Genomic DNA, 16582 nt, shown 5'->3' with positions numbered 1-16582 from the left:
TTTCTTCTAGGTTTCTCTACTGTAAAGTTGCTGTTTTTCCTTTTTTCTTTGAGATGGAATCTTGCTGTTGCCCAGGCTAGAGTGTAATGCAGGCGTCCCCAAACTTTTTACACAGGGGGCCAGTTCACTGTCCCTCAGACCTGTTGTAGGGCCACCACATACTGTGCTCCTCTCATTGACCACCAGTGAAAGAGGTGCCCCTTCCTCAAGTGCGGTGGGGGGCTGGATAAATGGCCTCGGGGCCGCAGTTTGGGGACGCCTGGTGTAATGGTTTGATCTCAGCTTGCTGCAACCTTCACCTTCTGTGTTAAAGTAATTCTCATGCCTCAGTCTCCTGAGTAGCTGAGATTACAGGCATGTACCACCAAGCCCAGCTAATTTTTGTATTTTTAATAGAGATGGGGTTTCACCATGTTGGCCAGGCTGGTCTCGAACTTCTGACCTAAAGTGATCTGCCCACTTCAGCCTCCCAAACTGTTGGTATTCCAGGCATGAGCCACTGCACCTGGCCTCTTTTTTCTTTTGTAATTATAGGGACATAATTCCAGACTTTGTAAATAGGCTGTTTCTCAGTAAACTTTACCCACCAATTTCTGTATTCATTGATAACTCTTCCCGTAGACTGCAAATTTAAATATGCCTTTTCCATCTCTACCGAGTCTCAGCAAGATTAATTGCTAATATTTAGTGAATACTTGCTATATGTTAATAAGAGGGTAGCAGGTATTTTCAGGAAAAAAGTGGTAGTGTATGAATTATAATTGTAGAATCCGGAGAGTGGTGAAAGAGAGTGTGTGTACGTGTTAGCTAAGTCTGGTTAGTCGTCAGAATTACTGGGGAATTTAAGAGAAAACAAAACAAAAATATTATCTGAATTCCTTCTCTGAAACTCTCAAAAAATGGGTTATAGCAATCCCAACCAAAATCCCAACAGTCTCTTTGTAAAAATTAACAAGGAGATTCTAACATTTATATATAAATGCAAATATGTAAATGTTAGACATTTACATATAAATGCAATAGCCAAAGCACCCTTGAAAAGGTGTGGCATAGAAAGATGTACATCAGTAGATTTTAAGTCTTTTATAAAAAACTTCAATAATCAAGAAAGTATGGCGATAGTGTAAAGATAGATTACTGACCCACTACACACATGGTCAATTGATTTTCAACAAAAGTACTAAGACAATTTAATCAAGAAAGGATGATCTTTTCAAAAACTGAACAAGTTGATAGCATATGCAAAAAAATTGAACCTCAGCCCTTTCCATACGTGAATTAACAAAATGGATCACAGACTAAAATGTATACGCTAAAATTTAAAACTTCAAGCCGGGCGCGGTGGCTCAAGCCTGTAATCCCAGCACTTTGGGAGGCCGAGGCGGGTGGATCACGAGGTCAAGAGATCGAGACCATCCTGGTCAACATGGTGAAACCCCGTCTCTACTAAAAGTGCAAAAAATTAGCTGGGCATGGTGGCACGTGCCTGTAATCCCAGCTACTCAGGAGGCTGAGGCAGGAGAATTGCCTGAGCCGAGGAGGCGGAGGTTGCAGTGAGCCGAGATGGCGTCATTGCACTCCAGCCTGGGTAACAAGAGCGAAACTCCGTCTCAAAAAAAAAAAAAAAAAAAAAATATATATATATATATATATATATAAAACTTCTAGAGGAAAATAGAAAATCTTAGTGACCTTGGGCTTGGCAAAGATTTTGCAAAAGAGACTTCGAAAAGTTATACTTTAAAAGAACAAATAATTGGTAAGTCGCACTTTATCATTACCCACTTTCACTCTTCAAAATACATTGAAATGGTTGGCTGGGCAAAATCTCAGCACTTTGGGGAGGCTAAGGTGGAGTAATTGCTTGAGCCCAGTTCGAGACCAGCCTGGGCAACATGGCCAGACCCTGTTTCTATTTTTATTTAAAAGAAAAAAAAAAAACTAAACTAAACTAAAAGGCAAGCCAGAGAATTCCCTCAGATTTTATTTATCTGAAATATCTTTATTTGGCCTTCTTTAGAAAATTTTTTTTTGAGACGGTCTCTCTGTGTCACTCAGGCTGGAGTGCAGTGGTGTGATCTTGGCTTACTGCAGCCTCCTCTTCCCAGGTTCAACCAGTTCTCCTGCCTCAGCCTCCCAAGTAGCTGGGATTGTAGGCACACACTACCATGCTCAGCTAATTTTCATATTAGTAGAGTCAGGGTTTCACCATATTGGCGAGGTTGGTCTGGAACTCCTGACCTCAAAGTGATCCACCGCACTTGGCCTCTTTTTTTTTTTTTTTTTTTTTTTTATAAATAAAAACAATATTTCTTTTATTTTTTGTAGAGACAGGGTCTCACTATGTTGCCAAGGATAGGCTGGTTTTGAATTCCTGGCCTCAAGTGATCATCCCTTGACCTTCCAAAGTGCTAAGATTACAGGCGTGAGCCACTGTTCATCTTTGTCTAGTAATTTTTGATTTGATACTGGATATTGTAAATATTATGATGTTGAGTTCTGGGCTTTCTGGTCTTTGTAAAGAATGTTAGGCTTAGGCCAGGTGCCTTGGCTTACACATGTACTTCCAGCACTTTGGGAGGCCAAGATGGATAATTCACTTGAGCTCATGAGTTCAAGACTAGCCTAGGAAACATGGCATAACCCTGTCTCTACAAAGAATACAAAATTTATCATTGCATGGTGGCAGAATAGCTTTTACTCTAAGGAATTTTGCCCCTATGATCCCCAATTTGTGATTTATCTGAATTCACTGAATACCTGGGTGATCCATGAGGATTTTCCACTCTGCCTGTTTGGAATGCAAGTGTCTGGCCACTTGTATGTTCTCTTTCAACTTTCCAGTTGTTCTTTGCCCATTCTTAAAGAATATCACTCTGTACATAGGTGATACTCTGAGTAGTATCCATGATACTAGTAGTACTAGCAGTACTAGTAGTACTCAGTGGAAACTCCTTTGCAGGTTTCTGGAAAGTCTTTTTCTCTTTAGTTCCCTAATACTGAACTCAGCCTCCACATATTCCAGTTGCCTTAAACTGTTCAAACTCTGATCTGTTTTCTTAACTTGTATTGCTAGGATCTCTGTTTCCATTCCACGTGAGTTCAGCCAGAAAATGGTTAGAAAACTAAGAGATTCAGTTTATTTTCATTTTCTTGGGGATTGTAGTCCTGCAAAGGCTGTTTAGTGTTTGAAAACACATTTTTCATATATCTTGTCTATATTTTAGTTGTTTATAATAGATGTAGTTAGGGAATTTAATAATCCTTTTTTATGTGAGTATTTTTAATTTTTAAATGTGTCCAAAAAAAGTTTTAGGAGCATAGGCTGAGCTACAAAATGTTTATAGATTTTTTTTTTAAACATACTCTCACTAAAATACTTGTATGATCATGGGAATGAGTCAGTGTATTTGATTCACTTGGTTAAGGGTGGGCCCTTGGAATGAATGAATGAATTTTAAAATAGATAATATATATTATAATATATAAATTATAAACAGATACAATATATTTAGAGAGTGAGTCATGGAGATTATAGATAATGTCTCTATTATTATATATAGAGAGTGAGACCCTATCTCTATTATCTATATAGAGATTATAGATAATGTCTCTATTATCTAGGTAGATTGATTGATTGATGGATTGATTGAGATAATAGAGACAGGGTACCGCTGTCACCCAGACTGGAGTTCTATGGCATAGTCATTCACTATAACATGAAACTCCAGGGCCCAAGCAGTCCTCCTGCTTCAGCTTCTTCAGTAGCTAGGACTACAAGTGTACACCACCACACTCAACTAATTTTTAAATTTTTTTAGTGGAGACAGACTTGCTATGTTGCTCAGGCTAATCTTGAACGCCTGGCCTAAGCAGTCCTCCTGCCTTGGCCTCCCAAATTATTAGGGATATAGGCATGAGCCATCACTTCCAGCCAAAATTTATCTTTAAAAAGCTTTGGTGAGGGCCAGGTGTGATGGCTCATGCCTGTAATCTCAGCACTTTGGGAGGCTGAGGCAGGTGGATCACGAGGTCAAGAGATCGAGACCATCCTGGTCAACATGGTGAAACCCTGTCTCTACTAAAAATACAAAAAATTAGTTGGGCATGGTGGTGCGTGCCTGTAATCCCAGCTACTCAGGAGGTTAAGGCAGGAGAATTGCCTGAACCCAGGAGGCAGAGGTTGCGGTGAGCCAAGATCAAGCCATTGCACTCAAGCCTGGGTAACAAGAGCGAAACTCCATCTCAAAAAAAAAAAAGTTTTGGTGATTCTGTTACACTCTTCAGTTTGGATACTAAATTATATCATTTTCTACAAATAGGCCCAGAGATACAATGAGTTCATCAAGCTTTTAGATTATTTTCTTGTTGTGTGTAGTGCTCTAATCCATTAGTCTTTTTACCCCACTACACCTGGACATGGTATAACGTAGGTCATTATTTATTTACATTAATTTCTTAATATTTTTAACATTTTTAAGATTTAGTTTTAGGTAATTAATTGGTCAGAATTGAGAGCTAGGTGCCATGGATTGTATCTGTAATCCCAGCTACTTGGGAGGTAGAGGTGGGAGGATTGCTTGAGGCCAGGAGTTGGAGGCTGCAGTAAGCTATGATGGCACTACTGCATTCTAGCCTGGGTGACAGTGAGACCATGTTTCTAAAAGGGGGAAAAAAGACCATATTAAACTACTAGCAACTGAGTATAATGTTCAGCATCTTTAAATTCAAAAATAGATTCATGTTTTTAAAATATGTATGAATATTTGAAATTGAAATTATTTTCATGTTTAATTGGATAATTCTACACATTTAGGAAGATGAACCACAGGAAGATGCTAAAGAATTGCAGCAAGGTAAACCATATCATTGGAGAGACTGGTCAATTATTAGAGGAAGGGACTGCTTATATATTTGGAGTGATGCAGCAGCCTTGGAATTATCTAATGGCAGTAATGGATGGTTCAGATTTATCTTGGATGGAAAACTTGCCACCATGTATTCAAGTGGTAGTCCTGAAGGTGGATCTGACAGTTCAGGTAATATTTTTTTTCAATTAAAATGTTTTCCTAGTTTCTAAAGATTGTTTTCTCTTCTCAGATTTTTGATACCATTGTCATGGTATTTTTTTTATCTTTATTTTTATTTTTTTGAGATGGAGTCTCGCTCTGTTACCCAGGCTGGAGTGCAGTGGCACCATCTCGGCTCACTGCAACCTCCGCCTCCCAGGTTCAATGTCTCAGCCTCCCAAGTAGCTGGGACTACAGGTGTCTGCCATCATGCCCAGCTAATTTTTTTATTTTTAGTAGAGACGGGGTATCACCTTGTTGGTCAGGCTGGTCTCAAACTTCTGACCTCAGTGATCCACCCGCCTCAGCTTTCCAAAGTGCTGGGATTACAGGTGTGAGCCACCGTGCCCGGCCTGTCATGGTATTTAAAAAAAATATTTATTTCTTTATTCTTCAATATTAATTTCTTTTGTGTCAGCAGAGAAAAATTACTATACCATGAAAATGTTTCATAAATGTCTTTTTACTGCGTGGGACAAGGAACAACACTATAGCTACTTTTTAAAAAATATATTTTACAAATATAGGTACTTTTTTTTTTTTTTTTTTTGAGACATTGTCTCGCTCTGTCTCCCAGGCTAGAAAGCAGTGGTATGATCATAGCTCATTGCAGCCTCAAACGCATGAGCTCAAGTGATCATCTCACCTTAGCTTCCCAAATATCTGGACTACAGATGCATACCACCATGCCTGGCTAATATTTCCAGTTTCTAATTTAGTTTTTTTTTTTTTTTTTTTGAGACGGAGTTTCGCTCTTGTTACCCAGGCTGGAGTGCAATGGCGCGATCTCGGCTCACCGCAACCTCCGCCTCCTGGGTTCAGGCAATTCTCCTGCCTCAGCCTCCTGAGTAGCTGGGATTACAGGCACGCACCACCATGCCCAGCTAATGTTTTGTATTTTTAGTAGAGACGGGGTTTCACCATGTTGACCAGGATGGTCTCGATCTCTCGACCTCGTGATCCACCCGCCTCGGCCTCCCAAAGTGCTGGGATTACAGGCTTGAGCCACCGCGCCCGGCTAGTTATTTTTTTTTAATTCATATTTTAATAGGTATTTTTTTAAAGAGAAAATACATTTAATTATTTGAGAGAAATAAGATTTTAAATCAAGTATTTTGTCTTTATAGAAAGCCGAAGTGAATTCTTAGAGAAGTTACAAAGAGCTCGAGGCCAAGTAAAGCCATCCACTTCAAGTCAGCCTATACTGTCAGCACCAGGACCCACTAAACTCACTGTAGGAAATTGGTCACTGACATGTTTGAAAGAAGGAGAAATTGCTATTCATAATTCTGATGGTCAGCAAGCTACAATATTGAAAGAAGATTTACCTGGTTTTGTATTTGAATCTAATAGAGGAACCAAACATTCATTTACTGCAGAAACTTCCCTGGGTAAGTATGTAGATACGTAAGCTTAGCAGGTAAAAATAAATGAATATGTTAAATCATAATAAAGTATATTCTGTGAATGTTCTTTTTTTCCTCCCAAGGTTCAGAGTTTGTGACTGGCTGGACTGGCAAAAGAGGCAGAAAACTGAAATCTAAGTTAGAAAAAACAAAGCAAAAGGTATCTGTTGGATGTGCTTTATTCTTGTCTTTTATACTGACTTGGTGAATTTTCAGTGGTAAAGTATAAGCATTGAAAAAATTGAGCCATAGAACATAAGCAACCCTAATATAACATATTTTTAGTTTTATTATTTTCTGTGTTCATTTTCTTATTTACATATAATTTTTACATATATATAAAATACCAACATTAAAACAGAATCAAAATGGATATTAATATGAAACAAATAGAATTTAAATTGACTTATTAATGGCACAAAAACATTTCAACTGGTTGAAATTATTATAAATGATAGTAATACTTTTAGTGTTACAGTGGGATTGAGAATGACTATTATGTTTTACAGTCTGGGTTTAATACCTTGTGATACAGCAGCTTAACTGCCTGGTTCTAAATTCAGATTATTTTGATGCTTAGATTAATGGCTGTCTCAGCTGAAATTATTACTCAAGAAGATACAGTAGCAGATGCGTTATTCACTGATATTTTAATGCTACTCATCAGGTTTGCATTGTTATTTTAAAATATGGCCAGTGTATTTCCATGTTTATTAATTGTTCTTGCTTTTTTTTTTCATTTTTAAAAAAAGAATTAAGATAATCTCATAGTTAGATTCAACATTTTCTGGTGACTAGCATGTTGATTTTACCTATAATGGTAATATAAAATAGGATTTTTTTTTTTTTTTTTTTTTTTTTTTTTGAGACGGAGTTTCCCTCTTGTTACCCAGGCTGGAGTGCAATGGCGTGATCTCGTCTCACTGCAACTTCCGCCTCCTGGGTTCAGGCAATTCTCCTGCCTCAGCCTCCTGAGTAGCTGGGATTACAGGCACGTGCCACCATGCCCAGCTAATTTTTTGTATTTTAGTAGAGACGGGGTTTCACCATGTTGACCTGGATGGTCTCGATCTCTTGACCTCGTGATCCACCCGCCTCGGCCTCCCAAAGTGCTGGGATTACAGGCTTGAGCCACCGCACCCGGCCTAAAATAGGATTTTAAAAAATTTGTTTTGTTTTGAAACAGTCTTTCTATGTTGCCCAGGCTAGTCAGAAACACCTGAGCTCAAGTAATCCTCCTGCCTCCGGCTCCCAAGTAGCTGGGACTGCAGGCACATGTCATTTTGCCTGGTTCTAAGATAGTTTTTTTTTTTTTAAATTTTTTTTTTTTTTTTTTTTTTTTTTTGAGACGGAGTTTCGCTCTTGTTACCCAGGCTGGAGTGCAATGGCACGATCTCGGCTCACCGCAGCCTCCGCCTCCTGGGTTCAGGCAATTCTCCTGCCTCAGCCTCCTGAGTAGCTGGGATTACAGGCACGCACCACCATGCCCAGCTAATTTTTTGTATTTTTAGTAGAGACGGGGTTTCACCATGTTGACCAGGATGGTCTCGATCTCTTGACCTTGTGATCCACCCGCCTCGGCCTCCCAAAGTGCTGGGATTACAGGCTTGAGCCACCACGCCCGGCCTAAGATAGTTTTTAAATACAGTATGCAAAGAATGCTTGTATTGTGATTGGGATTAGGGGAGAGTTCTTGTGTTTTTATGGGTTTGACCAGAGAAATTGTAATAATGGTGTTTCTTTTTTTTTTAAACAAACAGTGAAACCCTTGTAAAAATGGTTTGTTTGTTTTTGTTTTTGTTTTGTTTTGTTTTGTTTTGAGAAATAGTTTTAGAAAAGTATTCACAGTAGATTTATTTATTTATGGAGACAGTTTCATTCTTGTTGCCCAGGTTGTAGTGCAATGGCGCAATCTCGGTTCACTGCAACCTCTGCATTCTGGGTTCAAGCTGTTCTGCTTCAACCTCCTGAGTAGCTGGGATAACTGGTGCTTCCCACCACGCCCAGCTAATTTTTTGTATTTTTAGTAGAGACAGGGTTTCACCATGTTGGCCAGGCTGATTTCAAACCCCTGAACTCAGGTGATCCACCTGCTTCAGCCTCCCATAGTGCTGGGTTTACAGGTGTGAGCCACTGCACCCGTCCTGTATTAATGGATTTTCTTTGAATCAAATGTTTTATATAAGTATGTTCACGTCTTTATTTTCTGTTTGAATGTGCTTCCCGAAGATACTTGCAAGTGCTACACTTTGGAAATAACATAGTTATTTTAGTTTCCCATTTTTTAAAATGAATATATATATTAACCTCTATAACTAACTTTTAATTTTTCTTGTATTTTTTAAAAAAGTGTGAAGCCGGAGATTTCTTTTTTTTTAAATGCCCCTCCCTGAAATTTCTTCTAACTCAGGATTTATTAGACATTTGAGAAATAAATATCTCTTCAATTCAATATAGCCATTAGATACTATTATATAAGGAATTTGAGCTAAATATGATCAGTTTTCATTATTCACAGTAGTTTATTTTTTGAGATGGAGTTTCACTCTTGTTGTCCAGGCTGGAGTGCAGTGGTGCGATTTCGGCTCACTACAACCTTCGCCTCCCAGGTCCAAGCAGTTCTCCTGCCTCAGCCTTTGGAGTAGCTGGGATTACAGCATCTGCCACCATGCCTGACTTATTTTGTATTTTTAGTGGAGACAGGGTTTCTTCGTGTTGATCAGGCTGGTCTCAAACTCTTGACCTCAGGTGATCCACCTGCTTTGGCCTCCCAAAGTGCTGTGATTACAGGCATTAGCCACTGCACCCTGCCTTATTTTACTTTTTAAGATGGAGTCTTGCTCTGTCACCCAGACTGAGCAAGTGCAGTGGTGCAATCTCACTGCAACCTCCGCCTCCTGGGCTCAGATGATTCTCCTGCCTCAGCCTCCTGAATAGCTGGGATTATAAGCATGAGCAAATGTGCCTGGCTAATTTTTGTATTTTTAGTAGAGATGGGGTTTCTCCCATGTTGGCCAGGCTGGTCTCGAATGCCTGACATCAGGTAATCCGCCTGCCTCCCAAAGTACTGGGATTACAGGCATGAGCCAGCACACCCAGCTGACAGTGTATTTTATAAAGTTGTTGTGAGTATTGAACCACTGCTCATAGAAGAAATACTGGGTTAGATTTCTTCTAGGCCTACAGCCTGTGGTTACAACACTTTTATCATCTTTTTTTTTTTTTGTATGTTTTTGTTTAAAGACACCTTATTTGCTATGTATTGTTTTTTGTTTTTTGATGCAGAATCTCACTCTGTTGCCTATGTTGGAGTGCAGTGGCATGATCTCGGCTTACTGCAACCTCTGCCTCCCAGGTTCAAGTGATTCTCCTGTGTCAGCCTCCCAAGTACCTGGGAATTCAGGCACACGTCACCATGCCTAGCTAATTTTTATATATTTAGTAGAGACGGGGTTTCACCCTGTTGGCCAGGATGGTCTCGAACTCCTTACCTCAAGTGATCTGCCCACCTCAGCATCCCAACGTGCTGGGATTACAGCTGTGAGCCACTGCCTCCAGCCTGATATGTATGATTGATTTGTTAATATTGAGCCGACCAATAGCACTGTTATGGTGGAACAAAGCTTATTTTAGCACGCACTTTTTTTTTCCTGTAAGGTACATCACAGTCTTCTTGTGCTTAGAAACACTGGATAGCACTGGCTGTGTGCGGTGGCTCATACCTGTAATCCAGGCACTTTGGGAGGCCGAGGTGGGCAGATCACGTGAAGTCAGGAGTTCAAGACCAGCCTGGCCAACATGGTGAAACCCCGTCTCTACTAAAAATACAAAAAATCCCAGCCAGGTATGGTGGCATGTGTCTCTCAGGAGGCTGAGGCAGGAGAGTCGCTTAAACCCAGGAGATGGAGGTTGTTGTGGTGAGCTGAGATCGCATCATTGCACTCCAGCCTGGGTGACTGAATGAGACTCTTGTTTCAAAAAAAGAAAGAAGAAGAAGAAGAAAACTGGATAGCCCTTAAGAGCACTATGTTTGGGGGTCATTTCAAACAACAAAATCGGGGGGAAAAAAGCCCCAAAATCAAAAAATGTGACACTAAGTAGATTGTGAATAGGGCACTTGTTTATAGTATGAGACCTGAAGCAAAAAAGAGTATCACCTTTTTGAATTCTGCAGAAAACATGCATATTGGGCACCTTAAATTTATTGCTGTGCTGTGCATGTCTGTGAATGAATGTGAAAGCACTGCAATGATTGATTTTGAAGTTACAAATTTTAACGAATACTCACATTTGCAAGCATGGAATCCTTGAATAAATCTGATTATAAATCACCTATCTCAAGAGTTTTTTGGAATACCTAATATGTTGTATTAACCAACCAAATTTAGACTACAGGGGACTGAATTTTATAACACAAACTACAAAAATTCAATGAAAACATTAGCAATCCTGTGTTCTCATTAAAAACAAAAAGATTATAGGGGCAGTGGAGAGAGGGAGGCAAGGGTTTCAAAATTGTTGGGTACTCTGCTCACTGTCTGCGTTTTGAGATCATTTGTATCCCCAACCTTAACATCACACAATATACTCATGTAACCTGCACACGTACCCCCAAATCTAAAATAAAAGTTGAAATTATAAGAATAATTAAAATTTTTAATTTTTTTTTTTTTTTTTTTTTTTTTTTGAGACCAAGTTTCGCTCATTACCCAGGCTGGAGTGCAATGGCGCAACCTTGGCTCATCGCAACCTCCGCCTCCTGGGTTCAGGCAATTCTCCTGCCTTAGCCTCCTGAGTAGCTGGGATTACAGGCACGCACCACCATGCCCAGCTAATTTTTTGTATTTTTAGTAGAGACGGGGTTTCACCATGTTGACCAGAATGGTCTCGATCTCTTGACCTCATGATCCACCCGCCTCGGCCTCCCAAAGTGCTGGGATTATAGGCGTGAGCCACCGCGCCCGGCTAGAATAATTAAAATTTAAAAAAATTATTACTCCACTTTCTTGATTTGAAATCAATGGCAACTCAGCGAGTAGGTGGCTATTCTTTTGCATGTAAAACCAAGTATGCATCAAAATATTTTAGGCAGAAATAATTTTAACTTAATTTTTTTTTAAAGACAGATTCTTGCTCTGTCACCCAGGCTGGAGTGCAGTTGCACAATCTTGGCTCACTGCTGCCTCTGCCTCTTGTGTTCAAATGATTATCCTGCCCTAGCCTCCTGAGTATCTGAGACTATAGGCATGCACAGCCATCCCCAGCTAATTTTATTTTTAATTTTTAGTAGAGACGGGATTTTACCATGTTGGCCAAGCTGGTCTTGAACTCCTGACTGACCTCAAGTGATCCGCCTGCCTTAGCCTCCCGAAGTTCTAGTATTACAGGCATGAGCCACCACACCAGGTCTTTAGTTTTAATCACAGTTTTTAATTATGAATACTGTTTTATAAAGAGGCAGTTTCTTCAAAGTTGTCTGATATCCGTGACTGCCATCTTTTAATTCTGAAGGGCATACCAAAATAGAATAGAGAGGTATTATTAAATAGTTCAGAGAGATACATTTTTTCTGTTGCATTAGAGTTATGCTGGGTTAGTTTGGGATTAAAATGGCATTAGGTGAATACTGAATTTACATTACTCAAGCATATATTTGTAAATAATATCGTGCTAAATTTCATCAGACTCAGGACATGCATAGGTTGTTTTCTCAAATAACTGTAACTTCAATGAGAGATCATTTGTACCCAAATGACAATACACACGTACCTTTTCATGGTAAAATATGTGAATATGAGTGTCTATAAAAGTGAAGATTTGGTAAAATTGTTAATTGTAGTAAAAATTCACATTTGTTGTGTTTATTTTGGTAGGTGCGAACTATGGCTCGAGATTTATACGATGACCACTTTAAAGCTGTTGAAAGCATGCCTCGTGGAGTAGTGGTAACCCTCAGAAACATAGCAACTCAGTTAGAGTCATCTTGGGAACTTCATACAAATAGACAAGTATGTCAACCTCTAGATTTTAATGATGCGTAGTGAATTTTAGTTTGATGTTTTCCCCTCTATTCTTTATGTCATGGTATTGAGTAGGGGGTCAGCAAATTATGGCCCAGGAGCCAAATCTGGCCTGCTACCCATTTTTGTATGACTTTATGAGGAAATAATGGTTTTTATATTTTTAAATGATTGAAAACCAAAAGGAGAATTTCAAGACACATGAAAATCAGATTTCAGTATCCATAGAATTTATCACATGTAGCCATGCTTATTCATTTACATATTTTCTACTACTTAAGTGCTACAAGGGCATGATTGAATAGTTGTGACATAGAGTATATGGCCTGCAGAGCCTAAAATATTTACAAGAACCCTTTACAAAAACATTTGCTGACCTCTGGTAGACATAATTCTTGTTAATAATTTGAACTTTTAATTTTGCTTAATATCTAAATTATTCTCATAATTGATGTTCTGATAAGTTATTTTAAGAGCTATGTTTATCTTTTTGATTGTCTTCATTAATTTTTTTTCTTCTAGTGTATTGAGAGTGAGAACACTTGGAGAGATTTAATGAAGACAGCTTTAGAAAACCTAATTGTACTTTTGAAGGATGAAAACACAATTTCACCTTATGAAATGTGCAGCAGTGGCTTGGTACAAGCACTTCTTACTGTTTTAAACAATGTAAGTTTATCAAGTAGTAAAGAACAAAAATAGAGTTTTAAAAATTATTTGTAGTTACTCCTTTGATAGGTTGAATGGGTTTTAGTTTGTCAAGAAATATTTAAAAGCTGAATGATGTTAATATTTGTAGTTTCTCCAGCCTTTAAGTTATACCATTAGTTTGAGCCAAATGAATTAAATAATTTTGTTTATTTTGATTTCTAAGTTTCCTAATTATAATTTGTTAAAGGTTTTGCTAACTAAAAACATTTAGTCTAAGATTTATCATAATTCACTGCTCTGATTTTCACATAAGTTATATAATATAGAATATGTGTATAGACCTTAAGTACTTAAGTTATATGTATAAAATTAATGTATGAACAGTAAAAGTTTAGGAAGCTTATGTGAAAATTTGATAAATACTTGCTAATAACTTTATTTTTCAATTTAAGAATGTCTGTTTATTATGGTAAAACTTTTTTCATTTGTTTATTTATGACACAGTCTCACTTTGTTGCCCAGGCTAGAGTGCAGTGGCGCAGTCTTGGCTCATTGCAGCCTCTGTTTCCTGAGCTCAAATGATTCTCCTGCCTCAGCCTCCTGAGTAGCTGGGATTACAGGCACCTGCTACCATGCTTGCCTAATTTTTGTATTTTTAGGAGAGATGGGGTTTTGCCATAGATCGTCCAGGCTGGTCTCGAACTCCTGACCTCAGGTGATCCACTTGCCTTTTCCTCTCAAGTGCTGGGATTACAGATATGAGCCACTGCACCCAGCTCTTTTTACCTTTATTTTAGAAAGAATTCTTCTCATTTCAGTTCTTATTTATTTATTATTTAAATTTGGAATGCTTCATGAATTTGTGTGTCATCCTTGCCCAGAGCCATATTAATCTTCTTTCTGTCATTCCAGTTTTGGTAAACGTGCTCCTGAAACAAGGACTACTCAATTTAATTCTTTTTAGTGTGTGTGTGTGTGCATGTGTGTTTGTGCACTCCTATGCATGTGCATCTGTGTGTTCGCCATGCTGCCGAGGCTGAGCTCAAGTGATCTGGCTGCCTTGGCCTCCCAAGGTGCTGGGATAACAGTTGTGAGCCACTGTGCCTGGCCAGAGTTGATTTCTTCATCTTAATCATTGTATGTGCTGATACACTCTTAAGATTCATTTTAGGCTGGGCATGGTGGCTCATGCATGTAATCCTAACTCTGGGAGGTCGAGGTGGGTAGATCACTTGAGGTCAGGAGTTCGAGACCAGCCTGGTCAACATGGTGAAAACCTATCTCTATTAAAAATACAAAAAAATTTAGCCAGGTGTGTTGGAGTATGCCTGTAGTCCCACCTGCTGTCCTGTAATTCTGAGACAGGAGAATTGCCTTAGCTGGGAGGCAAGGTTGCAGTGAGCCAAGATCACAACACTATGCTCCAGCCTGGAAGACAGAGTAAGACTCTGTCTCTTAAAAAAAAAAATTTACTTGAACTTCAGTTAATCCCATAGTCCTTTCATAAACTTTACTATTTGCATTTATTCCCATTTATTATAGTGATATATCACATATCGCTTAGTAATATCTGTGGAATCATGGTTTTGATGTAGCAGTTTGTTCCTAATACTTATTAAAGTAAATAGTACTGTTAAAATGGAAAATGTTCATTCATATATTAATGAAAGATGAAATAATGATTTTACTCAGATTGTAGTGATAATTTTATAATATCTTAACATTTGTCTCTTAATTTTTAATAAATTTCAGTAAGATTCTTAAATATCTTTTTGTTTTGGACTTTATACTTTTTGTTTTCTTTAGAGCATGGATTTGGATATGAAACAAGATTGTAGTCAACTGGTAGAAAGAATAAATGTTTTTAAAACTGCCTTTAGTGAAAATGAAGATGACGAAAGGTAAAATACCACATTTCTTTGAATTTGATGTTTGTGATGTTTACACAGTTGGTATTCTTCCTCTAAAATAAGTCTAGAATAGCATTTATGCACACAAAAGAAACTCTTATTTAATAGGAATGTGACATACATGTATGATAAGAGGAAAATTTTTGAAATTTTTTTTAATCTAGTGGAATAATTTAAATTACTTATCTGGTATGAATGAGCCAATCACTTAGTTTACTTATTCATTATTATTATTATTATTATTATTATTTTGTAAATTCAGACAAGATTTCACTCTGTTGCCCAAGCTGGAATGCAGTAATGTCATCTTGGCTCACTGCAGCCCCACTCTCCTGGGCTGAAATATTTCTCCTGTCTTAGTTGCCCAAAGTGTTGGGATTATAGGCATGAATCACCATTCCTGACCTGATCACTTAGTTTAAATTACATGCCTGTTTAAGATAGCTGAAAATTTGAACACTGATAAAATGTTTGCTAATAAGTAATAGTTGTTCTTTTAAAAAATGTAATAATACAGTTGGGCGTGGTGGCTCACATCTGTAATCTCAGCACTTTGGGAGGCTGGGGCGGGGGGATCACGAGGTCAGGAGTTCAAGGCCAGACTGACCAACATGGAGAAACCCTGTCTCTACTAAAAATACAAAAATTAGCCAGGCGTGGTAGTGCACACCTGTAATCCCAGCCACTCAGGAGGCTGAGGCGGGAGAATCACTTGAACCTGAGAGGTGGAGGTTGCACTGAGCCGAGATCATGCCACTGCACTCCAGTCTGGTGACAGAGTGAGACTCTGTCTCAAAAAAAAAAAAGTAATGATAGCATTAAAAAAAAATTATTTTGTTAGATTTATATACAAAGAATATCTCTAGATGAAATAATAAGCTCTTTAGCATTTTTTCAAACTGTATAAGAAGTTGAGTCCAAGGCACGGTGGTTCATGCCTATAATCCCAGGACTTTGGGAGACTGAGGTGGGTGGATCATTTGAGGTCAGGACTATGAGACCAGCCTGGCCAACATGGTAAAACCCTGTCTCTACTAAAAATACAAAAATTAGCTAGGCAGGGTGGTGGGCATCTTTAATCCCAGCTACTTGGGAGGCTGACGCAGGAGAATCCCTTGAACCCAGGAGGCAGAGGTTGCAGTGAGCTGAGATCATGCCACTGTACTCCAGCCTGCCTCCTGGGTGACAGAGTAAGACTCTGTCTAAAAAAAAAAAGGTGAGAATTGGGTGGGGATATGGATATTAATAAATTGGTCATTAGTAGCTAATTGCTAGAGCTGGGTTGATAAAGGTTCGTTATATTATTCTGTGTACATTTGAATGAGATTGCACTTTTAAAATAATAAGATATACAATTTATTCAACTAATTGTGTTAATTTCAAATTTCATTTTTAATGAATGCATATATCTTTACAGTGTATAGTAACATTGAAGTATTACTATATTAAACAATTTAGCTCTTTGCAAACTATTACTATTAGTCAAATATACTAGCCTCAATGGAAACATCGTTTTATGTAAATTT

At 38.3% G+C, this 16582-nt stretch overlaps 1 protein-coding gene and 1 non-coding gene across 24 annotated transcripts in view; one reads left to right on the top strand and one right to left on the bottom strand.

Moving 5' to 3' along the window:
• The window catches only part of HECTD1 (HECT domain E3 ubiquitin protein ligase 1), a 96967-nt gene that overhangs the window by 41411 nt on the left and 38974 nt on the right, over window positions 1-16582 (top strand). For all 23 annotated transcript variants that reach the window (XM_074393292.1, XM_010334965.3, XM_074393296.1 and 20 more), the window contains 6 exons: window positions 4817-5039; window positions 6197-6460; window positions 6559-6635; window positions 12349-12483; window positions 13018-13164; window positions 14953-15047. In XM_074393292.1, the coding sequence (XP_074249393.1) occupies window positions 4817-5039; window positions 6197-6460; window positions 6559-6635; window positions 12349-12483; window positions 13018-13164; window positions 14953-15047 (941 nt within the window). The remainder of the gene's footprint in view (window positions 1-4816; window positions 5040-6196; window positions 6461-6558; window positions 6636-12348; window positions 12484-13017; window positions 13165-14952; window positions 15048-16582) is intronic.
• LOC120364128 (U6 spliceosomal RNA) lies at window positions 13983-14088 on the bottom strand. Its single transcript, XR_005579476.1, has one exon. It is a non-coding gene; the product is annotated as a U6 spliceosomal RNA (small nuclear RNA).

The sequence above is a fragment of the Saimiri boliviensis genome, chromosome 2, assembly GCF_048565385.1.
Source record: "Saimiri boliviensis isolate mSaiBol1 chromosome 2, mSaiBol1.pri, whole genome shotgun sequence".
Classification (NCBI taxonomy): domain Eukaryota; kingdom Metazoa; phylum Chordata; class Mammalia; order Primates; family Cebidae; genus Saimiri; species Saimiri boliviensis.
The sequence above is the reverse complement of the archived record's forward strand: the minus strand, read 5'-3'. Positions and strand labels throughout refer to the sequence as shown.